Source organism: Parambassis ranga, chromosome 22, assembly GCF_900634625.1.
Source record: "Parambassis ranga chromosome 22, fParRan2.1, whole genome shotgun sequence".
Lineage (NCBI taxonomy): Eukaryota > Metazoa > Chordata > Actinopteri > Ambassidae > Parambassis > Parambassis ranga.
Window position 1 is genome coordinate 7,069,555 of NC_041042.1, and position 21,787 is coordinate 7,091,341.

At 41.3% G+C, this 21,787-nt stretch overlaps 1 protein-coding gene and 1 long non-coding RNA gene across 5 annotated transcripts; one reads left to right on the forward strand and one right to left on the reverse strand.

Moving 5' to 3' along the window:
- Positions 1 to 220: 220 nt before the first annotated feature.
- Positions 221 to 5,752, reverse strand: LOC114427210 (uncharacterized). The gene is made up of 6 exons (XR_003669445.1): positions 5,568 to 5,752; positions 1,268 to 5,489; positions 1,130 to 1,178; positions 759 to 766; positions 629 to 670; positions 221 to 456 (listed from the first exon to the last, which is right to left on the reverse strand). It is a non-coding gene; the product is annotated as an uncharacterized LOC114427210 (long non-coding RNA).
- Positions 5,043 to 17,985, forward strand: ccdc9b (coiled-coil domain containing 9B). Of its 4 annotated transcripts, none has more exons than XM_028395095.1 (14): positions 5,043 to 5,181; positions 7,487 to 7,594; positions 7,697 to 7,801; positions 7,903 to 8,061; positions 8,914 to 9,063; positions 11,060 to 11,122; positions 12,632 to 12,810; positions 14,251 to 14,297; positions 14,382 to 14,429; positions 14,521 to 14,617; positions 15,524 to 15,557; positions 15,639 to 16,209; positions 16,289 to 16,371; positions 16,611 to 17,985. In XM_028395095.1, exons 1-14 carry the CDS (start codon positions 5,170 to 5,172, stop codon positions 16,635 to 16,637), a joined length of 1,683 nt encoding a protein of 560 aa, XP_028250896.1. In that variant the 5' UTR covers positions 5,043 to 5,169; the 3' UTR covers positions 16,638 to 17,985. The 4 variants fall into 4 exon arrangements, with proteins under 4 accessions (XP_028250896.1, XP_028250897.1, XP_028250898.1 ...); XM_028395096.1 differs by having other exon boundaries at positions 7,906 to 8,061; XM_028395097.1 differs by lacking the exon at positions 5,043 to 5,181 and adding an exon at positions 5,477 to 5,768.
- The last annotated feature ends 3,802 nt before the right edge of the window (positions 17,986 to 21,787 follow it).

A 21,787-nucleotide genomic window follows, 5' to 3' on the forward strand; every position in this document is an offset into this window, starting at 1 on the left:
TGACCACATTCATACATCCTTTCTCCTGCTCTGCCTTTTGCTCATGTTTTTTTCTCACATATGTGAGAATCATCAAGCACAAACATGTCACCCTCTCCTTTCTCTGCACTGCCCTCAGCAGCATGTTTTTTTTACATTTCTTTTTTTTTATTATAGCAATTTAATAGATAATATAGAATCAGCCACAAGCTTTATATTAATGTAAATAAACCACAGCTCCTAATTTTCTGGAATCATTTATTAGAGATAATTCAATTCTTGACAATCATTCTTAACAATCATTGTTACAAAGTGTTGATTCAAGTGTTTCTCCATTGTTTACTTGGGACCGCCACCATGTTTTGCTTTCATTTCTTGTCCACGTCCATGTCCATGTCCATGTCCATGATCGCCATGTTCACCTTTTCCATGCTCTTCCTTTCCGTGTTCTCCCTTTCCTTTCTTCTGCCCTTTGCACTGTAAAACACCAGAAGAAACGTGTTTCAATGGCTACAAAAGCTTTGGTTTTAGTGGAAAGTTTCAACTGTCCATCCTCTTTCTTTCTTTTTTTTTTTTTTTTTTACAGGAGGAATTGACAGAGAGACTACAGTGCTTAAAGCACACATGAGGAAGATGAGTGCTGCCTTACACCATCAGGTCCTGATTCCTCCCCCTTCTTCTTTGGGACGTCCTGTGAGAGGTAACAACTGTAAGTACACATTTTTTTCTCGATGCAGTTGACAGGTGTAAAAGCACTGAAATGAAATAAACTGACTCACCGCTTTGGCTGTTAGAAACGGGAAAAATCAGAGAAAACATACATAAATAAAACATAGGAGTTTGATCATTGTTATTTAAATCTTCACATTTTAGGTATAAAACTGCACCTCAGATTAAACTTACTTTCCTAATATTTGAATGTTCAGTATTTAGTATTTAAATGAATAGCAAGAAGCACTGTAGATGCACAAATCTAGTGATAGTGCGCCATCTTTTTCTGTGACTATAGAATGTACTGAAGACTTAACATATAGATGATGTGTACTCTGGACATTACAACATTTGCACCAATGCAAAGCACAATACTTTTTCTATACAGAAAACCATTCCACAGAATTCTCCACAAAAAGTCCTAATTAAAGTTACTTACGATCACTCATTTTGTCGTCTTGTTGACAAGTGCAATATGAAGTCTTTTCCTGGAAACAAATGAAACAATGAGCTTCAAAATATACACATTATACTCCTACATAAATAAATAGTCATTGCTTTCCAGTACAGTACATACCTGACGGCAGAAGTCAATAGTATTGGTACCTGATGTCTGTGATCCTTCTGTATTTATAGGGTGGTGTGTGACATGAAGAATGTGGGTGTGTTAGAGCTGCATGCAAGCCTCTGGTTGTGAAATGAGACTGTTTGGTAGTCAGGACAGACATGATTTGGGCGTGGCATTAAAAACAGTGTGTTTCTCTCAGAAGGTGATTGACAGATCCACCTCATAACAGCGGCGTAACCAGTGGAACCGTCCGCACCTTAACATTTATGGAGCAGCTTTTGTTCTACTCTGAAGCACCAAACCCTTTTTCAAGAAAATAACCTTCATCACAACTGTCTACTGTCTGCTAAATGTGTGTGTAACTAAAGAAACATACGTTCCTACCTGGACTGAATATTATATGAGAGAAAAAAAGAAATATAATAAAGCATTTTAGGGTTAGGCGATAGCACCTAGTCTGAAATCACATTATTGTGTAAGGTCTTACATGCAGGTTTTGCTAAGAATAAGTATTTTTACTGGACATGCTCACAGCCAATGTGCCCCCAGTGTCCCCTTAAAGAAAGGACCAACAGCTGACTGAAACTGGAAATGAGGAAGCTGTGTTTTGTTGGGGTTGAAACATTGAACACTGCTCCATATGAATGTCAAGTAATAAATGTGAACACAAAGTGATTAGTCCTACTGATGTTGTGGTTCACACCATTAGCTTGATTCTTGAATTACTTATCTACCTTATATCCTGTGTGTGCACTGCTCTGTTTACACAACATGGAAATACACTGATGGGAGAATCTGTAATATAGTAGGAACTGCAATGCTGCTCATAAAAGACCTGCTGCTGCCTTTACTGTAGGTTTCCGTGTAAATACAGGTGCATTAAAAGCTTTTCATTTCGTAAATAGCAGGTAAATCTTCTTCACTTTAAATGTGCTGTCATCTCAGCCTTCTTTGGGTAGAGAATGAATGCTCCAGTGTCAGGTCACAGTAAATTATCCTGAGGGTGTGACCTGTATGTGTGTGTGTGTGAATATCTGAAGGTACTGCATCCAAAATGAGTCATCTCCTGCTGCCATTAAATTCCAGGTAAAATTCTTTCTTTCTCTTAACACTGGTGCATGTGATTAGTTTTTAAGGCCTGTTGCAAACAGATTCTGTGGGATGCAGTTATCTTACAGGATTATATGGCAAAAGCAGTAAAGTACTTAAAGTACGATCATATGCATTCCAGTTTTTCCTGTAATAATACTGGATCATTCGAGTGAGTTGCAGATGCTTATCAGCAGATTGATGTCACACAGAAAGAGAACAATCTTGATCTCTTGACAGAAGTACCTACTTCCTGACACTCCTCTGCATTTGTTCTGAATTCTTCCTTTGGGCTGCTTCGCTCTGTGTGTCTGATTGTGTTCAATTATTAAGAAATATTTTAAAACAAAAGCAGACACAGCAGCAAGGCTGTCCACGTCTGTCTCGGTATTTACAATAATTATACAGCTCACAGCTCAGTATAGAGTACAGTACAGTACAGATGGATCTGAGACGTCACATCTGGTGACAGTTCACAAAGATGCAAACAAACAGGTACCTTATGACTGACAGGCAAAGTGGAGTTTTGCAGGAAACGCCCAAATTGTTATGACCTGAAATGATCTCTCTGTTGTTTACTGAACCACCAGTCTACAATCTTCTTCCCTTTTTGCAGCTTTAGCAAATACAGGTATGTGAACATGCACAAACTTGAATGGAAATGGTGAATACATGTACTGCGATGCAAAATGCAGGCCTCCCAAATAATTTATGGATGTGAAATCACACCCTGCACAGCTGGCACTATAATAAAATAAACCAATGCTGCATCTGTTTTTGTAAAGCACATTACTTTAAGTCAATATTTGAGTATAGATTAGGTTAGGTAAGGAAACCAAACAATAAATAAATCCTGAATGACTTGCTGATCACTTTCCTGCAGGCAGATTAGGACTTTATTTAACCCCGGCTTTGTGTCTGGAGCACGTAGAGATTCACTCTATTGTTTGTGCCCATGTTAAGCAGCAGGCATGGTGATACAGCAGAGGTGAAATCAAATACACTGTGATTATTTTTTAATAGTCTTTCATGTTATACCATTATGCCATTATGTATTATTTTTTATAAGATTTAAATAATGAATATCTATATATATATAAATACATACGATTTTGTAATTTAATGTAATCATTTATTATTTTGCATGTCTTGTCTCAGTTGCTCTGTCTGGAGGCTTTGTTTGACGATGACGCCACTTGGTGGACATCACATGACATTGCAGCCTGTGTTAGCTTGATGGCGGTGGATCCAGCTAATGATGGGGTGAGTGCAGGTTTACATCGATGCTTCATTTACTGAACTACTAGATTATAAATAACTACTGAAATGTTATCGGTTTTAAAGAAATAACCGTTCAGGTTTCATTATAAGTACGCATTTCCTCCTATTTTTGGGTAGGCCTGTATTTACCGTAGTTTATCCATTACGTTTCTTTGAGGCTAGTTGTCTGTGATGTAAGATCAATAATAAAATTGTAAAAAAGAAAAAGAAAATGTAAACAACAATTAAAAAACTAGCTGAACTTGATAAGGAGCAGCAGAGATTGTAGCCCAATGACCTTCAGCTAGTTTCCTGCTCCTAACTGATATTATAATGTTTCTACGGTTGCTTGGTTGTAAGTCTCTAACATCCTCTTTAGTGTAAAGTTGTTTATAAACCTAACCACAAGGTTGACCTCATTGTCTTTCTTCACCATTTCAGGACCTTTACAGAATATTTTTAACACATTTCTCACAGTAATCCTGAAATAACTCAAGCAATTGTGAGCTAAAACATTTTGTAAAGAGCTTTTGCTCATTAGCAGGATTGCTCCATGTAGAATGTACACTATGTGGACTTGGAGTATGCTAACAATGTTGACTTTAGCAGTGTGTGTTGTTTCCATGATGCAGAGTCTGAGTGACTGACGGCTCTTCCTCAGGCGCCTGCAGCTTTAATTCACCAGGCTGCCTGTCATTTGCCCTCAGACTTTGGCGTGGAGAGAGCATGCGAGCATATGAAGATTTGTGGGAAATCCTGCATCCCCCTCCCCTCCTCCTTCTCCTCCTGTCTTTAGGAAGCTCCTTTTTAGTACTCTCAACATGTAGTCTGGATCTCATAGGAGACGCAGCTGTTGAGGCCGCAGTGGGAACAGGCAGCACACGCATCTCATTTGTGGTGTCTGGATTTACAGAGCGGCGACGTTTAGATGGGGCATCATCAGGCAGGCAGTGTTTCAGCGAGTTTTTAAAAATGCTTAAAAAAGAAAGCAGTCAGACAGTATCACACATAAACTATGTAATAGTTAAAATCCCTCCTTTAAAGCAATAAAACAAAAAGATAATTATAGTTATAGTTATAATGAAACAATAATAAAAAAATTTTGTCACACAAAAATCTGAAGTACGAACAAGCAAAAGATGAATTAAAAGTCATTTAAATTTGGTCTAACAAATAGGAGGGACATGTTTTAAGGTATGTATGATATTGTCAATTGAGTATTAGTGACTAAAAATTACAGTGTGTGGAGGGTGACAGTAGCATGCTTTGAGTGAGGAGGGGAAAGAGCAAGTGCTTTATGGGGGGAGAGAGGGAGCGAGAGCATATGCAGGAGTGCTGGAGAGTGAGAGACACAGAGGGAGAGAGAGAGAGAGAGAGAGAGAGGACAAGCGGGTGGTGGCTGTGAAATCCGTTAACAGGGGAGCTCTGTGCGTTTGTTAGACGTCTTGGCTGCTTGCCCAACTTAGCTCATTGTAATCGAGGCATGATCGTCGACTCCAGGCAGCCCTCTCTGCCGCCTCGGCTGCCTTGCGCCTGGACCCAGCCCAGCTCTTACCGCTGACATGGAAAGACCCGTGAGTGCCTTCTCTTTCCTTCCCCTCTCTCTCCTCTCATCCCACGCTCTCCCGGCTCTCTCTGGTGTTAGGTTCCCCCCTCGTTTCTCTTCTGCTCTGTCGCAGATTTAGCCATGGCTGTGTGCAGCGTTTCACTGGTGTCTCCGGCTCTTTCTTTCCCCTGCTGTCGCTCCTTTAGGAGGCAGGACCGCCGGGCAGGGAGGGAGCCTTGGCAGCTTTCTTCCTTCAGGCCCCTTACTCCCCCCTTTTGCCCGCCTGTCCAGGCATGGGTGCCATCCGCTGGCAGACCCACAGCGTCTCTGTGTGTTCTTTGATTGTGTGTATATGTTAGCTGTGCTGCTGCACTATCACAGAATCGACCAACAGAACCCAGAGGTTTACCGTACCCACACAGTCGTCCCTCTTTGGATTGTGAAGGCCAGTGTTCACTTCAGTCTCCGCCATTGGCCTCGCTTTGATTTGGAGTCGGTGGAGTGTCTCTCCATTGCGCCTATTCTTGGTGGTATGTCCTCATGGTCTGTTGTGTTTGGATACCCTGACAACTAGAAGCTGTGAGGTAACCACTTTCCAGCCTGCTGCCTCTCTGAGTGAGTCCAAACTTTTCTCACTGTCTTTGTAGGTTTGAGACACAGCTACATTCAGGACGTGTAGTTGTTACTTTACTACAAATCTGTGGCAACACAATCTTGTTGCTCTCGGTGTGGTAGCTGGACTCAGCCATCTCAGTGGCAGCCATTCTTGCAGGCGTAACAGCAGCAGCGATGGAAAAAGCTACAAAGAATTTTTTGCAGTTTCAGTACAATGGTTTTTGTACATTTAGTAGCTGTGAGTCATCATTCTGTGCTTGTGATATAACATAAAACCAACCTTGACTCTTATGTCGTCACTGGGCAACAACAGTGGAGGATGCCTGACTCACTTTGGCGCATCAACTTCCTCTCTCTATCAAGACTGTCTGACCCCTTGGAATAATTTGCACAGCTGAGTGTGGAGAATGGGATATCTCAGAGTGTATTGTGATTTTTTCACCACTGCAACAAACAGTGGCAACTTTTGTATTTGGGAACTCTGTTTACAGAGTTGTGAACAACAACAGAGGAAGCCCAAGCTCTGAATCAAAGTGGGGAACACGTGCTGCACAGCTGATTAAGTTCATAGAGGTCCTCATTTGTCAATGACTGTTCTGTGTCATCAGGGCACTGCTGTTGATGTCTGAATGAAATCTCTCTGAAGATGTGAAGATGTTGGCTTGTAATAAGCAAAGACTGAGAAATGAAGCTTCCAGGAAGTCATAACGTGGATCTAGTCTTTTTACAGTTTTGGCACATCAAAACATGTGAGCTTCCTTGTGATTATAAATCTACTAAATTAAAATAAATTAAGTGTTATATTTAAAGAAATAGCTAAAGAACCAGTAAAAAAACCCCACTCTTCTTACTCTGCAAAAACCAGACTGGAGTCAGGTCATTGAGTTACCGCCAGCCAAAGTAAATTATATCATCATAGTGCAGATATCTTAAGCTTCCACACCATTCTATAGCAATAACATGAGACCACTGCTAAATGTTGAGCGTTCTTCAGCAGCAGCTCCAGTTTACATGTTTGCCGTTCACAAAGCATGTTAGGGTCTCTTGAAGGGAAGCATTAACACACACCTAGTTGGTGTGCTGTGTGTTTCGTGAGAGCACATGGGGACTTTGGTATTGGCTGTCCTGTGGTGTGCATGCCCTGCTGACCGCACTGGGATAGTTTGGATGCTCTACATATGCATTCTGCCTGTGTAACTGAGCTTGGTAATGAATGCTCCATCTGTGGTGGGTGTAAATGTTGTGTGGCACACAGTAGTGTCTCACAAGGCTTTTTAAAATTAATTGTAAATATTCTATCAGTGATGACTGTTCCACCTCTTGTTACTATTTAATATGGTTCCAAGTGCCTGTTTTATAGATTTATTCCATGTATACTTTAAAGGAACTATGTGTAGAATTTAGTGACCTCTAGTGGTGAGGTTGTATGTTGCAAATCCCTCTTACCATTTTCGAGCCTGTTGGAAAATTTCTCTAGTGTACTGTAGAAATATGGCTCATTTAAAGAAAACTATATTTATGATGCTACACTAAATAAACACCCACAGAAATAGTTAGCAAGGGTAGAAAAGTACTGAATAAGTTCTGAACCTCGAACCTAGAATCAGTGTTTGTTTTTTGTTTTTGAAATGACTCACAGCAGACAAGACTATATGTAAATGCTTTCTAGTCCTTGCAGTTTACACTTGATTATTGACGATGCTGATGTGTCCTTCTAGACCTCCAGTGACATGATGCCCAAGAGGGATCAAGAGAGGGACCTGGAGCTGGACAAGAAGATTGAGGCTCTGCGCAGAAAGAACGAGGCGCTCATGAAGAGATATAAGGTGAGGACAATGTCTCACAAGCAGAGAAACATCTGTGATTAGAGCTTACAGTTCTTACACCTTTTCAGATTACAGCTGAAGTTTGTGGTTCTGTTGTATTAGGAGGTGGAGGAGGACAGAAAAAGGGCAGAGGAAGAAGGAATGGCATTCCAGAGTCGCAAAGGGAAAGCTGATGATCTAACCATCACAATAAGCAAGTCCACCAGTGTGAGTGTCTGCTACCGGTGATTGACATGATAACTACATGACTTGGCATTGCAGTTTTTTTCCCTTAACAATCCTGTATCTTTTTCTCTTTGATTTGGAAGCAGGAAAGTCGAGTGGTGGTAACAAAGCCATTCAGCAGCAGTTCACCTACAGGAAAAGGGCAGCAGGAAGCGGGGTCTGACAGGGCAGGAGAAGGCCCACTGCAAGGCACTAGCCAAGGGCACAGGAAGCAGTTAACAGTCACTATGGCTGGCAAAAAGGTAAACTTATGTCACTGCACACATGGAAAAATATGAGAGAAACCAAAACATTTGCATTCTTACTGTCCTGAGTAGAAGACACACAAAACAAATGCATAACCTCACACAAATCAATAAGTGAAATTTCAGCAAAAATTTCAGTAGTAGGCTACTCAAGACTTGTGGATGTGTATGAATTATATATCTATACTTGCTTTCCTGTGCCATCTTAAGAGAATTCAAATGCTTCTAAAACAGACTGGATTCACAGATTCAATTAAAAACCCAGCAGCTTTACTTCAGTCATCCATAACAGCTGACTAACAGATTCAAATATCTCTCTTCTTCTCAAACTGCACTGTGATGCTATGCAATTTGAATAGGGCTGGTAGCTTACTCTTGTACTGGGTAGTCCAGGGCTGTTTATGCCTAATTTCATGTTCATTAGTTAAGACCCACTGAAGAACACGATAGTACAGTTTTAAGTTAAAACACTGAATATGGATTGTAATATTTAGCACATGCAACATTCTAGTTTAGAGTGTTAGCATGCTAACTTTAACAGGGACAACCCAAAAATACAGCAGAGGCTCATGGGAATATCATTCTAATGTACAAATTAACATTTTGACCTATTAATGATACACAAGTAAAGGATGGATCACCACAAACATTACATTACATTAATCTTGAGGGAAAAGTGAGTGTTTGCACAAAATTTATTTCAAAATGTCCTTAAAAGACCTAGTCAAAAAACTGGTTTCACAAAAAAATATAAACTCAGATTAATATTTTATACATAAAAAGTACTGGCAGTCTTATATTTGATGCCTGCTGTGGCAGCAATGATAATATGAGTAACTATTTCTCCAGGGTAAGAGGGTGGTGAGTGAGAAGCCAGAAAAGAGACCTGGCACTGTGGACGTCAAGAGCCCTACAGATGATGGACAGGCGAGGCGTGTGGAGTCAGCTGGGAGGGTGAAGCAGCCATCTCACATGACCAAGAGAAACACAGCAGCACAGGTCTGAATCCAACATACAGAACATTCTAGCGATCATATGCTCCAGTGCTACAGCTTCCACTCTCACATTCCCCTTTTGTTTGTTCTCTCCCCTGCACCAGTGTGTTTTACATAGATGTCAGACATGTCTGCTGGCCCATCCCCTCCTGTGACAGAGCACAATGGGTTTGTGCACAGGAGGTGGACTGGGGCTGACTAACTGGTGTGGGATTAGGAAAGGGGGGGGGGGCGCTAATGGAGTTGCTGCTGGAATAGATGCATTGTAGAATGATTTTAGTCTAATCTCCCTTGGTTCTGTCTGTTATTTTTTTATTTTTCCTCTTTTCCAGAGCTTTTGTTGTATTTTTAGCTGGACCATTGATCACACAGAACAAACGGAGCACAACAGAAGGTCTTCTAAAAGATTCATTTTAATTAATTAACTAATTATTAGATACATTGCCTTATCACCAGACTAACTGCATACTGTAGTTTGTTTGATATGCCATATTTAATAGGGAGAATCACATGTATCACAGTGCCGCTGGCTGAGCTATGAAATGCCACACTGTCACTGACCTTACCCCCCCAGGGTATGCAGAAACTCTGGAACAGCTGCTCTGACACACACACACACACACACATACTCTCAAACATACTGCTCAATCAATGTGCTGATACACAGGCAGCTGATCCTCACCTCATCACTGTAAACAAAACACAGTCTGCTCAGGCGTTGTCTGTGGACACATAAATAGGTGCAACTGTAGTTGAGGCTGAGTCTAAATATGTATACATATAGCTGCCTCTGACTGGCTGATGCTTGCTGGCCTGACTGCATTAATGTATGCTTAATCTATGGGCTAAACACACTGTTCACTCTTGCCTTTATTTCTGGCCCACTAGATCTGCCCTCTTTTATTTATCATGTGGACTGAATCAGCATTTGAACAGTAGCCAGCGCTCCAGTGCACCAGTCATCTGTGAATCCCAGAGACCGGCCTTCCACATGGTCACTGTTTACATAACCACTGTCATTCAACATGGTTTATAAGAGTAGCAGGGAGGATGCTGCGAAGCAGTGATATGGGAGGAGAACATGTCTAAAAGGCGGCTTTGACCTACATCTGAAATATTTTATTCTAATGAATGTGTGTGACACCATGGATATAAATATTGACTGTGAGAAGGGTGTGGCAATCAGGCAGACAGATTTGAATGCTTCATGACTAGGCTGTCTATCCACACTCACAAGAGAGAGTGACAGCAGCAGGGACATAAAGACTGAGAAAGAGGTGGGGTGAAGGAGGTGGTGGTGGTGGTGGTGGGGGACTCCTGGCAAACCACTGTCTGTTTCCAGCCTCAATTTCTCTTCTCTGAAACTTTAAGTGGTCTGCACTCCTCTAGCACGATTGTTTCCCTTTTCCCACCATTCTGAAAGGGGCGTTTTGATCTAATTAACATTCAACTGCCTTCTCACTTTGAAAAGGCTCATTATGCTGCCAAAAAGACAAGTCTGGCAAGATGCCAGGAAAGAGTAAGAGAGGGAGAGGAGGAAGGACAGCCAGGTAGTCAGTCTGATGTACACCCCCCCCCCCCCAAAAAAAAAAAAAAAAAAAAAAAGTTAAGCTTTGCTCTTAATGGTAACATGAATCCTGTGTTGTGTGTTTGCAGTCAAAATCACCATCTGTAGCTGCAGTTTAGTCAAAAACTACTGTGTAGTTTTTGAGTTCATCCAACTCGAGCAAACTGTTGCCTGATCTGATGACCCCTTTTTGCAGAGTGGGCAATTTTAACAGCGCCTATAGTGCCAAGTCACGCTGTTTTACATTTAAACCACATGGTGGCAGTGTAGGACTCTTAATCTGTCCAACTGGATAAGTCTGTGCCTGTGCCTTTATTGTTCTTTAGGGCAGCAGCAATGTGTCTTAACAACTATTTTTAAATGGCTAGCAACAAGTTGCTGTGTCACACTATTTCTTTTCATGTTTATTTCTTTGTCCTCTCATCTCGGACAGGATGAGGTGAAACAAGACCAGACGCATGCTGAGGAGCATTACAAGGTGTCAGAGCAATGCCAGGTAAAATAATGCAGAGAAGAAGCCATCAACACTTAAATGTGAATGTTGTTACATGAAACGTGATTGTAGTTTCAACATGATGATTCAGACAAAATCATAACAGATTTGAAATGCGAGGTTTCCATCTGGCAGCGCCTCTATTTGATTACACAAAAGCACGGAGAAATAGACATGGTAATATGTGCCGTGCCCTCCTCACAAACAGACACAAAGCTAGGCACAACACGTTGCCATGCACACCCCTCTTTTCTAGTGCTTGTCCCCGTCTGCCTCCCACTGGCTTGCGTGTTAACGTTGCTGGAGTAGCTCAGAGCTGTCTCGCAGATCAGGTGTGCGATAAACAGGCAGACTGAGGAGGAAGGGAGGATGGGCTTCAAAGGCCCAGCAAATACACCACATGACAACTGATGCTGTTCATGCCTTTCTGTCTCTGTGTGCCTGCCTCTGGGCCTGGAGAGAGCTTAAGGAAATACCAAGAGTTTTTTTAGGGGCTGCATAAGGGATGAGGGTCAGAAAGCTATAGGCTTTGTTAACTGATTTGGTTAACAAATATACTGTAAATCTTTTCTGACAATTTTAGTCTCAAATCAGCAGTGCAGAATAAGAGCACGATCTCTGCACTGGCACTTTTATTGTACCTGCTACGGCCCCTGGCAACTTTCCTGTGAGGCCCCACAGAGGTGAGAAATTGGAAAGTTCTAATTAGCAGGGCGGCTGCAGTGGCAGCAGGAGACGGCCTGTTGGAACATGCGAGAAGTACCTTCCCATGTGGCCCTGGACGTCCTCAGAGGGCCAGAGGAGAGGGTAGGGCACATTAGGTGGAAAACAGAGCAGTGAGCACAGATGATATATTCTCTGATAGCTGCATGCAGGAAGGCAACATGTTTACTTCACTGTGATTGGTCCGCACCTGAGGGGAAAACATGATCCATCATTTCTTTACCAGCATTGTTTTTGTTGTCTCTTTCTCGTATTTCTGTTATTTCTGTTACTTTAACACACAATATGCAGAGCAGCATGTGGATTTTTCATTACTCACACAATTTTCCTTTTTTCTCTAGACAGCAACAACTCTGCCTTCTGCTGTCAAGCTGACGAGCACTTTCTTCTCAGATATTGCTGGCCTTTTTTGAGATTTCTTTCAGAGCACAGAGCTGTTTGTAGCTGTGGTTTGCTCACTGCCTCTGTCCCTTTTGATGTGTTAAAGAGCCCGTATCATATCTCCCTTTGGTATTAGCAAGCACTTCTCTCTGCTCCCATTACAGTAATCAACAAGCAGTTTAAAAGGGGAATGGAAGAAAGAGGCCTAATTGCATTTACTGTACATCACACTTCTCATGGCTTATTGACATTACCAGAGACAGTGAGACGGTGGTTTGCATTAAAACACATGAACACATAAAACGTATGCCTTTGAATCACACTCACTAGTGTGTCAGATGCACCATAAGGTAACACAGGTTTATATGCATTATAAGAAATAAACGTAAGTGTTTTGTGTCCACATAGGACCCTGAGGACCCGCAGGCCAGCACAGACCTCAACATCCCCACATCAAGAGAGGAGCAGGAGGAGTATTTGCGGTGGAAGAAAGAGCGCGAGCAGATTGACAAAGAGAGGGTGGCACGGCATAAAAATGCTAAGGGCCAATGGAGACGGGCATGGGACATGGACAAAACTGAGAACATGTAAGACTTCTTTGCACTCAGCCCAGAACATTTTCACTGATATATATCTTATCTTAGATTTCTCACAGCCGCTCTCCGCTTTCTGTAAACGATTTGTTTTATATTTGCACAATATCCCACTGCAACCCTGTTATTCTCGAGTAAATGCTGACTGAATGTATTTCTTTCCTGCATGCAGTTTTTTTATTCTTTCATTTACTTCTTATTTACTGAGTAAGTGTTGACCTTCTATTCTAAAATCTACTTTTTTTTAATCCCCTTAATTACACAATTTTATGTCAACTACCACTGATATTGCTCTTGACTGTTTTTTTACAGCCCATAATTCTATAACCAATAACCAATAATACACCTTCAGGTCATTTTCCTAAAATGATAATTTGACATTTTGGGAAACATCTTGCTTTCCCGGCTGACTCTTGGCAAAAACGCAGATCAATATTCATTATACTAATAGGTCAGCTAATCTTAGCATAAAGTAGCAGTGACATGTGGGCCTGTCACATAATAAAAATCATTCTACTGTACTGTCTAATTGCCCGTGCTTTGGTTTTAAAGCTAATAAGGTTATAAAGCTACTAAAAAGCACTCTCATCTAATTCCCAGCCAAAAAGTGAAAATGTGTATTTACAAAATGAACAAGATAGATAGATAAAAAAAAAGTAAATAAAAGCTAGCAATGACTCCAGCAGCTTTTGCTTTCTAAGTCTTTAGTGCAGAATATGACAGGAGAACGAAAAGGAGAACACTGTGCTTCCAGTTATATTATTCAGTGGAGGAATCCATTAGGTGAGCTATCTGGACTGGATGTTCTGCCACTTTAATACAAGGATAAACTTCAAGTCACAGGATGTTACAAAATAATAACCATACTGACTTTTCAGGCAAGCCATCTAATTCTATCAGGCCAGTACGTAATGGCATGTTCCTAACTTACATTAAAAACATTTGGTTTTATGTCATCCCACTGCTTGTTGAAATCCCACAATAGCACCTCAAACTGACTGGAGGGAAAAGTACAACCCATTAATTTGATGTGTTTGGTAGATTTCAAACAAACCGAGCTGTGGTACAAAGGGTGAACAAGTTGCTGAGTAAATAATTGGGCTGTTTAAGGGAGCCTCAAAATGTAAAGAGACAAGGGAGAAGCAGCTATTTTTAGCTGGGGATAAAGGATGGAATGCTTTGCCTTATTTGGCAAAGCTTTAACGCAGCCCGCACGTAAGAAGAGGAGGAAATGTGTTTTTAATTCGACAATTTAGATGGTTTCCGTGGAAGTGTGTGACTTGTGAAACAGAACCTCTTATTGGTTTACAAAAACTCCTAATTCTAGGCCCATAATTAATGTTGATATCAAATGCCACAAATCTCTGGAAGTTCCTGTTTTAAATCATGGCCCTGAAGTATTTGTTGCTGTCTAAAGTAAGTGTCTGCTTCTAGGTTTTCAGACAAATCCCTGCCTGACAGAGACTGGGGCCCAAGCAAAGGTGAGGCACTGACACATGAGGAGAAACACCTTTCACATCACAGCATGATGATTGATTGATTGATGATGCTGTTCATTGTTGCAGGTGGAAGAAATTCTAGAAAACAGCCCAGGGCAGGCGGTGACTCAAAAGGTATCACACATGTTATTTATTTTTATTTACTTTAATATCCCTAAATCATTCAGAAAAGTAGAGTAGGACTTTTTGTGTTCTTCTGCTTTAGGTCATGACAAGCGAAGCAAGGACAAGGGAGCTAAAAATGTGCAAGTGACGAGCAGTAAGGCAAAAGGCAAAGATCGTCTAACTGGGAGAGCCAGGAGGTCAGTAACAGCTAAACACTATGTGCATTAGGTTCACACACACATAAACCACTGAGACATGTCTCACCACACACTCACTTAACTATTCTGAGAAATCTTACTATGACCAATGAGCTGCTCAAAGCGGATGTGGGAAGGCATGTTATTTTCCTGCACTGTGCCCTAATGTTCTAATTCCCCTGGATGTCATGAGACTGGATGTAGAAGTTGTGGCAGCTGACTAAATAACCCAGAAGGCTTTGTTCATATCTCACTGTATTCTGCTCTGTTGTAAAACAAGCTACTGTACTGTGCTGGGCGGTAAGAGGGCTCTCTGAGTGTGCTGTTACACAATCATTGCTCATATCACACAGAGCACACAAGACCTGGGAGTGAGGCAGCTCTCGGTGTGAGGGCATAATGTGATGGATGATTTTCTGTCTCTGTGAAGTAGGAACGGGTCAGGAGACACACTGCAAAACAGCACTCAGGTGTGTCCTCCTGAGAGAGTCTTGTTATCAGGTGCTGTCATAGTTGGTAGCAGATTTTGCTGTGATGAGAGGCAGCCCGCAGGCCACTAAAGCTGCAACAGCAGAGACCTGTGGTGACTGTGGCTCAGAGGGTTAAGACATCGCCTCTAATCAGAGCTCCTCCTTTTCTTCTTCGTTTGTGACCTCCATTTTTACCGGAGCTAGTATAAGTTCTTAGTCTGCCTGATCTTAAGAAAACACAACCTTTATATGGTTGTGAAATCAAAGTGGTAGTGTTCTGCAGAGCTACTCTGCACTATGGCTCTTCGGAGAATTTCAGAGTAAATAAAAAGCTCTCTGGTGACTACTTGACTAAGCAAAGAATTACAGGTTTACAACCCTCTGCACCATCTACACTCTCGCTGAATATCTTATGACACAAGTCTATATTTTTCAGATGGCAGGCAAATGATGAAGGAGAGAACCAGCAGGTGAGATATCAAACCCATGAATTCATAACAAAGTCAACAATCAATAATTCCCATGTTCCTTGTTCTAATCTCATGTCTCAGACTTCTGACACAACACTGGAGGAATTCCTTGAGGAACTCGATGCCCTCACAGATGCTGACTGGGAGGATCAGAAACATCACGATCCAAAAGCAAAGCTGTCGCCAAGCCCAGATTCACTGAACACAACCGAGGAAGTAAGTGGATCCATAGTGTTAGCTGTCAGCACAAGAGAGGACACCTCCTCTCAGCAGAAGGCCGAGGCATCATCCCCTCGTGGTACAGAGAAGAAAGTGCGCTTCTCTGAGGAACTAATCCAGGGGGCTCATGCAAGACAAGCCACAGAATTTCAAGACTCTTCAGAGGCCAGAGGTCCTAGTTCTTTAAAAGCTTCGTCACCTAAAAAGAATGAAAAGCAGGGGGCACAGCAGCCTCCTGAAAGTGCCAAGCAGGACGATGGTAGTCCTCAAGACAAAGGAGGAGGTCCGTCTGCTCTTCCTGCTGCCCAACAGCAGGATTATGAAATTGAATGTACTAAAAAAGACAGCGCCCCCCCCACAGCTCCTGGCACCCCCCCTGCAGAGAGCTTGGTCCAGCCTGTAGAGCTTGCCAAGTGCAACATCAGCAACACAGGTATGCTATAGCTTCAGTGGCCTTGAGCTTTCTGACAGTGCACGTCGATGGTACAGCTAATGATGCTTCTGTTCCACAGAAGAACTTATAGACTCTGGACTCTCGGTCCTGAGTCTGGAGTCAGGAGAAACACACCCAACACACTCCACCAGCAGTGACAAGGTCAGTGTGAGGAATGTTCTGATGGCTAGTAGTGGATGAAAAAAGAGAGAGATGCAGATACTGTATCTGCACTGCAGCTGTGTATTACCCAATTTAGATTCATAGATCACAGCTCTGAGGAGAAATACTCTCACCAGAAATGCTTCCTCGTGTATTTAAGTGATGCCAAGAGACACATAAAGCTGTGAATTATAAATAAAATGTGCATTTTAACGTTTCTTTCTCTCGTTTTTTTACAGGCAAGAGAGCATGGGAAGATTGTCTGATTTTTTGATGTAAATATGGAAACCAGAACGCAGCATTTGGATGAATTCTTTTGCTTCAGGTAGCTCATTTGAGATACACTGTTTATGGCTTACAAGTAAAACCATACTTTAGTTTTGCTGTGGCGTGTCTTACCGTCAAAGTTTTATCTAAAAGCAGACAAAATGGTGAGATGTGTTTCTGAACATTTCCCTGCTCAAATATTTTTTACATCCAAGCACTTTAGGAGTATAAAAGTGCACGTACTGGCACATTCTATGGTTTGTTAGTATGCTGCTTGAGTGCAATATCATTGAATGTTTACATTTCTCTGAAATCGTTAAGGTACATATCAGGAGGCTAGCTAATCTGTATAATTTAGGTAGCCCTTGACAATAAACTAAGCCACAGTCAAATTATCTAGTGCCTGATTCTGCCTTAGAGGCAACTGAATGAAGTCTGTATTATATTATGATACATTTTCCACAGACCTACAGTAGAGTCTGTATTTCTACACTCACGACTGCGTAGTGTAGTTATTATTTATTAACTGCTTCCAGCATCAGTCAATGGCCTTTCACAAATCGATAGTTAATGCGCACATTTGGAGTTTGCCAGTGACACTGACAGACTCTGTTTTCCAAAGTTTCCAAAAATGTTACTACTGATGTAAAGTTTTCTGTTATAAAGAAAATGAAAGGGGGCACTGCACTGATTTTACTCTTGGTTTACTCCTAGTGCCACTCTGTGTGTTAAAACAGTTGTTAAGTGTCTTCTGTGGCTCTAAAGGGGGCTTCATTAAGTCAAAATAATATTTTGTCAAAATAATATTGATTACCTGAATTTGGTGTGTCTAAATTCATGAGCTGCACCTTTTCAAAGAACATGTTGTATGAAGTCAATTATTTATCTGAGTGTTTGTCCTATGGAGGATTTCCTGTGTCATCTCACATCCTGATGCTCACACAGTCAGTCTTTAAATGCAGCTTTTGAATTCCGGCACATCTTATACATTTACTGGGAGAGTGGTGTTTACTAAGCAGAGAGGATCTCTGAAGAAGTGCTAAAAAATTGCATTATTTTTCACATCACTTGAGTGTAGTATTAAGCTAAGGAGTCAGTGGTTAGCAAAGTCCATATTACTGTCATAAAGCATTGGAGACATCATGATGAATGATTAATAACTCCAGTTTTAATGGGCAACTTTGTGTCTTTTTTGACTGTAAATGGTTGATAGGTATGCAAATGTTTCCTATCAGTCTATTAATGACAACCGCAGTATCCTGTTTTCCTGCACGGCTGCCAACTGGGTCAAATTATGTTGACCAAATTTGCTGAGATTGGCTATAAAAATGAAAAGGTTTCTACAAAGACGGGCTTGCATCTAACTTTTTTCAATGAATCAACCTTATCTGAACTAATAATTGTGTATCCACAGCATGATCATTTTTTTTGTATCCCTATCAATCTCTTACAAATCAATGAGAAACTAAGGCCCATGTTTGAAGTTGTCCTTTCACACTCTTCTCTTGTGCTCCCTCAACTCAGCACAGGTTTATAGCTGAATCCCAATCATCTGGTCTTCCTCAGACTCAAGTCGTGTTATGTTCTTAGAAACTTAATATGGGATTGTGATTTGTCATATGTAAACTTGAGGCAGGATATTTTCTCTGCTGTGCTGGTGCAGAAATGTGGAGCAGTCTCCAGCTTTTTCCTCCAAGGTTTTTGGCTCCTGTTGGACAAGACTTGAGTGTTGAAAATAAATAATGTAGGTCACAGTCAAAACACTGGGATTCAGCTGTAATTCCCTTTTTATGTTAAGTATTATTTTAACAAAAGACAGCTAATATTTTGTAGAAGGCTTCCTTTAATTTAGCCATTTGCTGTGCCTTGCATATTGGCTTCTTCACATATTAAAGGTGTACCTTATTGTCATGGTTTCTGTGCTGCGCTGACAGTGCGGCTTCTTTATTTTATTTATATGCTTCTCCATTCGGATGAAAGGATGTTGAGCTTGTAGATGTCTGTGACATGGTATGGTTGTGTTTTTATTTATTGTTTTATTTTTGGCAACAGCTATAAAAAGAAGCCTTACTAAGAACTCTGTCCTCAAAGACATTTTTGGCTTTCGTCAGTGCTAGAGTGTAGTAAACACTTATGTAACTTTAAGTGGAGAGCACAGTGGACATGCTCTGCACTGCGGGGCCCTTTCAGCTTCAGCACAGATAACATAAAATACAAATCATCAGGAACCTGGTGGAAGAAAAATAAGAAAAAAGTTCGAAGCCAGTCCATCCATCAAGAAATATATGAATAGGGGCCTTATTCTGTATTATTTAATACGAGGATGGTGAATTATGGTATGGATGGTAAACATCTGTTTGACTAACAGGTCGTTGATTACCTCTGAAATATTAAAACTCCCTGTGGGATTCACTTTAGTAAAATGAAATGTAGGACCTACAATCTTAGAGCAGGCGTATGTTAAGGAGCTTGTTTGTTTAGTTGTTGGATCTTAACCTTCCTAAGAGGTGGTTGTGATAGTGTCTTGTTCCACCTTAGCCTGCACCATTTTTGTCCATGTTTTCACAGGAAGAAGGTGTGTGTGTGTACGAGTGTGTGTGTATATGTGCATTTCTGCTGTTCAGAATTTGACTCTGTGTGCTGCATTGCATCATAGAACAAAGGAGGCAAACAGAACATCAATAAAGTTCTTTTCTGTATTTCAAACTCTCTCTTGCCTGGCATGGTTTTGTTTCACCCTCACACTCTCATACTGCCATTCAGCTTGCTGGTGCACCTGCAGTAACATGGCCGATTTGTCTGAATTAATTCCTTCAGGGATGTTTTTAAAGTTTAACCTCGTTCAGCAGAGTCTGCTTTCATGTTGGATTTGATTAATTTCAGATGAGCTCTCTGGAGGGGTGTTACAATGGAAACGGCTCCCTCCCAGCCCTACAGGTGGGACCTCCCATAGGTGCTACTATTTTAATTATCTCCTCTCAAAGCAATCTCGACAGCAGCCTTCTTCCACTGAGACTTTTGGGCTTGTGACCTGCTCTACATCGTGCACAGCAACCTCACTTTCCCTTTAAATGCACTGAAATGTTTTCTTTTACTGAAGGAAGATTATAAAACCTTTTGTTTGAGTCTAAAAACACTGCTGGTTCACTTTGGTGCTAATGGTTTGAAGGGTTTGACACAATAGTACACTACAGTGGGGGTGTTGATATTATGGAAATAAGTTCTGTAGGCTGTGGTAGAGGATTGAAGTGCAGTGTAGGATTATGTCAGCTGCTCTCTGCAGTAGAGAGAAGCTTTAGAAGCCTGCTTTCCTGCAGAGAAAAGAAAAACACAGCTCAGTGTTTGCTCAAAGCAGTGGCTTTAAATCCAGGTGAGGCTGAAGTCTGCCATCAAAGATCACACATGATCTGGATTTTGTGTTCAACAGTTTTCTTTTGCAATGTGTGGCAAGTTTTTTTGATGTCTCAAATTCAGACCCCAAAATACTGTGTTGTTGCCAGGGGTTGATATCTAGGTTATTCACATGAATACCACTTTCCTGTTAGCAGCCTGTTAGCATGCCTTTACGTAACATTTTATCTTAAACATGAGAATATGATGATTTTATTTCCTGCCTGCATGGGTTTGTGCTGCCTTCTTTTAGCCAAGCACAGTGGGGCAGCAGTGGGAGGCTCCTAAGGTGTTTCATTACAGCTGATGGATGTAGGTTAAGTGGAAGCACGGTCTGTCTTGGCCCTGCGACCCCAGCAGAACCTGACAGGTTGGCGGGCCCCAATGAGACCGTGCGTCATCCCCCCCCCCCCCCCTCCAAGCCTGTCATGATTCAGGATGTAACAGCCACGCCTCAGCAGCTGCCCTGATCAAGGAGAGTCTGCTCTCCCTCCTCCTCCTTTTTCACCCAGGAAGCTTGAGCTGACGAGGTGTCCATGTGCTGTCTGCCATATTGATTGGATGTCAGTGTTCCATACAGACAAAAACCTGTCAGTGTAAACACATATTTATTCAGTATTTAGGTGAAATATGCAAGCTTGCATATTTTGGGATATCTTCTGTTACTTGTGGTGCTGTTGATGACTCTCAGTGATTTAGTCTTGCAGATTTTTGTTAGTGATATTTTCTATTGGCTAACATTCACTCACAGTTGCCTGTGACAATAGATCTTTTAACCTTCATGGATACAAAAAATATTTTACCTATTTATATTATATAATTATTTGGTCCTGGACATTTTGACCACCTAAATCACATGTTAGTGCTGCAAAATAGCAGTGAGTTAACAGCTAATTCTATGCATTGAATCCTCTTCTTTCTACCTACAAACAGCTTCACCTTTGCTTTTTTAATCCATAGCCACTTCTGCCCTTTTTCCTGATTGAAAAGCTATTGACAGCCTTCTTATTGTTCTCCCATATGGTGTCTTGCTCACACAATGCTGCACTGACAGGCTTTTATTTCCTCTAGCTTTGCTGTAAAGATCTCCTCCTTGTACTGTGTCATGTTGAACCTCAATTTTTTAATGTTGCCTCTCTTGAGAATGATGTTTGTGAAGTTTGATTCTGCTTTGACAAATTCTTTACTTTTCGTTTTAGCACAACTCACGTGGAGAGCCGGGACAGAGTGAGCATTCATTGTGAGATTTTTGCATTTCAGATTTATTGGAGTTTTGCATCCAAGCTCCTCTGCTTTATAATTTACACTACTATCAAGATAAGTCTTGGGAATTCTTCCTTATAAGTTGCTTTTTCTCATGAATTTGTTTGCTTTCTGGGGCAAATCTGACTTTTGAGTAACAGGACCTGCCATGATTTGTATTATAAAAAGGGCACCCTATAGGCACAACTAGCTTCTATGTTTTATATGACTTAAGAAATGTAATGTAGCTCTCCTCTGATTATGTGATCCATTGTCTGGCTTGAACCACACAAGAAATGCATCTCATAACATGATTTCACATCAGATAATGTAATCATCTACCTGACTTACTGGGTTCAGGAGCCATAAGGTCAGAAGCTGTCCTGACTCAGATGCTGCTTGCAGCGATACCTTTCATGTATCACAAGAAGCCACTGAAAACACATCTGTCAAGGCTGTCCTGTAAACAGAGGTCACTGCAGCATTGTCAGCACTGCACACTCTGCTTTACATTGCT

What these genes read in the sequence shown, in the direction of transcription:
- ccdc9b (XM_028395095.1), top strand. An exon ending in AGACTGGGGCCCAAGCAAAG is followed by an intron (nt 14,298 to 14,381) that starts GTGAGGCACTGA and finishes TCATTGTTGCAG; the next exon opens with GTGGAAGAAATTCTAGAAAA. An exon ending in ACTCCACCAGCAGTGACAAG is followed by an intron (nt 16,372 to 16,610) that starts GTCAGTGTGAGG and finishes GTTTTTTTACAG; the next exon opens with GCAAGAGAGCATGGGAAGAT.